The 4,004-nt window shown below is 37.1% G+C and overlaps 1 protein-coding gene across 1 annotated transcript in view; it reads right to left on the reverse strand.

Moving 5' to 3' along the window:
* LOC111088950 (enolase 4-like) overlaps nt 1-3,948 on the reverse strand; it is a 5,270-nt gene extending 1,322 nt beyond the window's left edge. The window contains exons 1-4 of the mRNA XM_022400377.1: nt 3,723-3,948; nt 2,715-2,862; nt 1,739-1,945; nt 480-650 (exon numbers count right to left, since the gene is read on the reverse strand). Coding sequence (XP_022256085.1) covers nt 480-650; nt 1,739-1,945; nt 2,715-2,862; nt 3,723-3,865 — 669 coding nt within the window. The 5' untranslated portion in view covers nt 3,866-3,948. The remainder of the gene's footprint in view (nt 1-479; nt 651-1,738; nt 1,946-2,714; nt 2,863-3,722) is intronic.
* Between the last annotated feature and the right edge of the window lie 56 nt (nt 3,949-4,004).

Genomic DNA, 4,004 nt, shown 5'->3' on the forward strand with positions numbered 1-4,004 from the left:
GAATCTTAACATTAAAAAAAAAATCAATATTTTTCTAAGGTCTAGATCATAAAATTTTAAACAACCCTTTCAAGAGGTGGTCAGCGCAGAAAGACAAAAGATAAAAGAAAAATGTGAATACCCACTTTGTTCTACAATGTTAAGCTAAAGTTATCAGAACATGAACCTTTATAAAAATTGGGGAAGTTTGAAAAGTAACATAACATGGTCATTTACCTGATATTTCAAGAGTTCAAAATGGCCCCCTATTGGCGCAGCGGTATGTCTGCGGACTCACACCGCTAGAGCATAGATAGCCCATTGTTTTGTGGCTTTGTGCTTAACTTCAAACAAAGAAAAAGAAAGAGTTCCTAATGAAGTTTAAATTGGATCACGACTTAGTTTTGATCCGTTCTAAAGTAAACAAAAACCTTTCGGTTCCCAGTTACAACAGTGAATGATACACTTTGAAAGCAGAGAGTATGTAACAGTACACTCACATCAACATAGAAACAAGAGGCGTTGCAAGATAAGCCTAAAAAAATGTCTTCTCCAGGAACAAGACCTAATTCTTCTTTGGCAGTGTTCAGGATTAAATCTAGGATTTGATCAGGTTTGTCCAAAGTTGTAAACAGATCCATATTGGGAAGGCGCTGAAGAGGTGCCGAAGGCTGCAAAACAAAATAACAAAAACAATGTTGAGTGAATTAATCATGACGTCATCTAAACAACAAAAACAATGTTGAGTGAATTAATCATGGCGTCATCTAAACAACAAAAACAATGTTGAGTGAATTAATCATGGCGTCATCTAAACAACAAAAACAATGTTGGGTGAATTAATCGTGACGTCATCTAAACAACAAAAACAATGTTGAGTGAATTAATCGTGGCGTCATCTACAATACACTATAAACCTGGAATGGGTAAACTGTTCACACCATGGTAAGAGAACATTATAAACCTGGAATGGGTAAACCGTTCACACCATGGTAAAAGAACATTATAAACCTGGAATGGGTAAACCGTTCACACCATGGTAAGAGAACACTATAAACCTGGAATGGGTAAACCGTTCACACCATGGTAAGAGAACACTATAAACCTGAGATGGGTAAACCGTTCACACCATGGTAAGAGAACATTATAAACCTGGAATGGGTAAACTGTTCACACCATGGTAAGAGAACATTATAAACCTGGAATGGGTAAACCGTTCACACCATGGTAGGAGAACACTATAAACCTGGAATGGGTAAACCGTTCACACCATGGTAAGAGAACACTATAAACCTAGAATGGGTAAACCGTTCACACCATGGTAAGAGAACACTATAAACCTGAGATGGGTAAACCGTTCACACCATGGTAAGAGAACACTATAAACCTGGAATGGGTAAACTGTTCACACCGTGGTAAGAGAACACTATAAACCTGGGACACGTAAACCGTTCACACCATAATGGGAATTAAAAGACACGTTTAGACCTGAAACAACTGAATGAAAAACACCCATGCTTTAGGGACATGAAGGTGGCTTTTCCAGATAACCTACCTTATTGCCATCTAGTGCATAAAACGTTAACTATAATTAAAATAAATTCACGAATTATTATGGTTACAATTGTATGAGCTGTGCCAGTGTTTATGTGTTTTGTGTTGTGAAATTTTATCACCTGTCTGTTTTCTAAGTAATCAATTTTCAAGTTATTTTTATTAACCTTTTTGTTTAATGCTAAATTAGAAGTATATTTCTCACCTTTCCTTTTTTCTTCGGAGGTGTTGATTTTACAGAAGCACAGAGGCAATGGAATAAGTTGCTACAAAGTTCTACAGTTTTTGAAAGATTTTCTCGACAATTGGGCATTACAAAAACGTCTTGTATAAAATTCAGTTTTCCGGAGAAAGCTTTTCCACATTTTATCAGAGTCATTGCAGGAAGGGGAACGTAGATCTTTTCCTGAAACTGACAGAAAACAAATTACCCAAATAATAATATTACAATTAACAATAGCTTATTGTTAACGTTCTTCCCCGAAGTCAAACTAAAAACGTGAAAGTCAAACAAAATATTACAACTGCCAATCTGTTTTGTATTTTTCTTAAGCCCAGTCTCTTATTATGTCGGTGACTTGTTTAAGGTGTGAAACTTTCCTTGCCCAGTTTCTTATTATGTCAGTGACTTGGTTAAGGTGTGAAACTTTCCTTGCCCAGTTTCTTATTATGTCAGTGATTTAGTTAAGGTGTGAAACTTTCCTTGCCCAGTTTCTTATTATGTCAGTGACTTAGTTAAGGTGTGAAACTTTCCTTGCCTAGTCACTTATTATGTCAGTGACTTGGTTAAGGTGTGAAACTATCCTTGCCCAGTCTCTTATTATGTCGGTGACTTGTTTAAGGTGTGAAGCTATCCTTGCCCAGTCTCTTATTATGTCAGTAACTTGGTAATGGTGTCAAACTAGCCTTGCCAAGTCTCTTATTATGTCAGTGGCTTGGTTAAGGTGTCAAACTATCCTTGCCCAGTCTCTTATTATGTCAGTGGCTTGGTTAAGGTGTGAAACTATCCTTGTCAAGTCTCTTATTATGTCAGTGGCTTGCTTAAGGTGTCAAACTATCCTTGCCAGTGTCTATATTTAATAACTAAAATCCCCCTTACAATATATAAAATTTCTCTACACACAGTTGTACATTATCGTTCATGGCTATGTCCATATTTTGTATTGGATTCTTGTGTTTACCTGCGGAGAAACGAGCGACCTCACGTGGAGATAGAGCGGTAAACCACTAACAGTTGCTGAGGATTGACAGAGAAGGTAAGAGACCGTCGTGATGACCTCACGAGCAGCATAACTGATCTTGTCACCTTCTTTTTCACTTGTGCTGTTTCTGCGTGAAAACAGCACAGAACTTTTAACTAACGAGGCACAAAAAAGTCAACATTTCTACCCATAATCCTTACTTCTAATGGACTTATTGTTCTGTACCTTAACCTCATCCTGGCTAGGAGAGATACTGTGACAAAGATGTTTAGAATTCATTATATGTACCGCTGAGCGTACATTTAGCATGTCCAGTTGTGCTGAAATAGTGGATAGTTTAATAAAATGTAACGCTTTGTTTGTTTGCAGTTAGCAGTTAAACACAAAGCTACACAAAGGGCTATCTGTGTTCTGTCCACCACGGGTATCGAAACCCGGTTTCTGGCGTTGTAAGTCCGCAAACATATCGCTGTGCTACTGGGGGGGGGGTACAATTTACAAGAAAATAGGGGATAATGTAATACAATTTAATAAGAAACTCTGAATACTCTACGTTTTAATATTGGAATAGTTGATAATGTAATACAATTTAACACCGAGTTAACAAGAAAACACCGAACAGTCTACGGTTTAATAATGAAATACTGGATAATGTAATACAGTCTTACACATTTTTTAATACCGAAATATTTAATTTCATCTTCTCTCGAGATTAAGTGCGAGATAAACTCCTATTGATGAGGTTTAATTACCTTTGCCGCCCCTCCCCCCCAGTGACACAGCGGTATGTCTGAGGACTTATTACAACGCTAGAAACCGGTTTTCGATACCCGTGGTGGGCAGAGCACAGTTAGCCTATTGTGTAGCTTTGTGCATAAATTCAAACAAACAAACAAACAAACAAATTACCTTCATTACTCATTCAGAATGATATACAAACTTATCAGTTCAGACTATTGTATTCAATTAAAACAACAAACAACTTACGTCAGATGCTCGTCGATCTCAGACTGTAGCTCCAAAGGGACACGTATAACAGAGGACAACACCTTTTGTATAGTCTCCAGCCCTTCTCCACACTCGCTGGTTTCAAGCGGTGTATCGGATACACCAACTAACTGTACGTACATATCAGCGTGTTTGTAAACCTCTTAAATGTTATTGTTACGAAAATCACATATTTCACAATCAAAATTATCATTAATTGTTTGTTAAATAATGATTGTTACGGTATTTTATCAACTAGTGAATGATATAAGACAACTAACG

This window comes from Limulus polyphemus, unplaced genomic scaffold (genome assembly GCF_000517525.1).
Source record: "Limulus polyphemus unplaced genomic scaffold, Limulus_polyphemus-2.1.2 Scaffold4843, whole genome shotgun sequence".
NCBI lineage: Eukaryota > Metazoa > Arthropoda > Merostomata > Xiphosura > Limulidae > Limulus > Limulus polyphemus.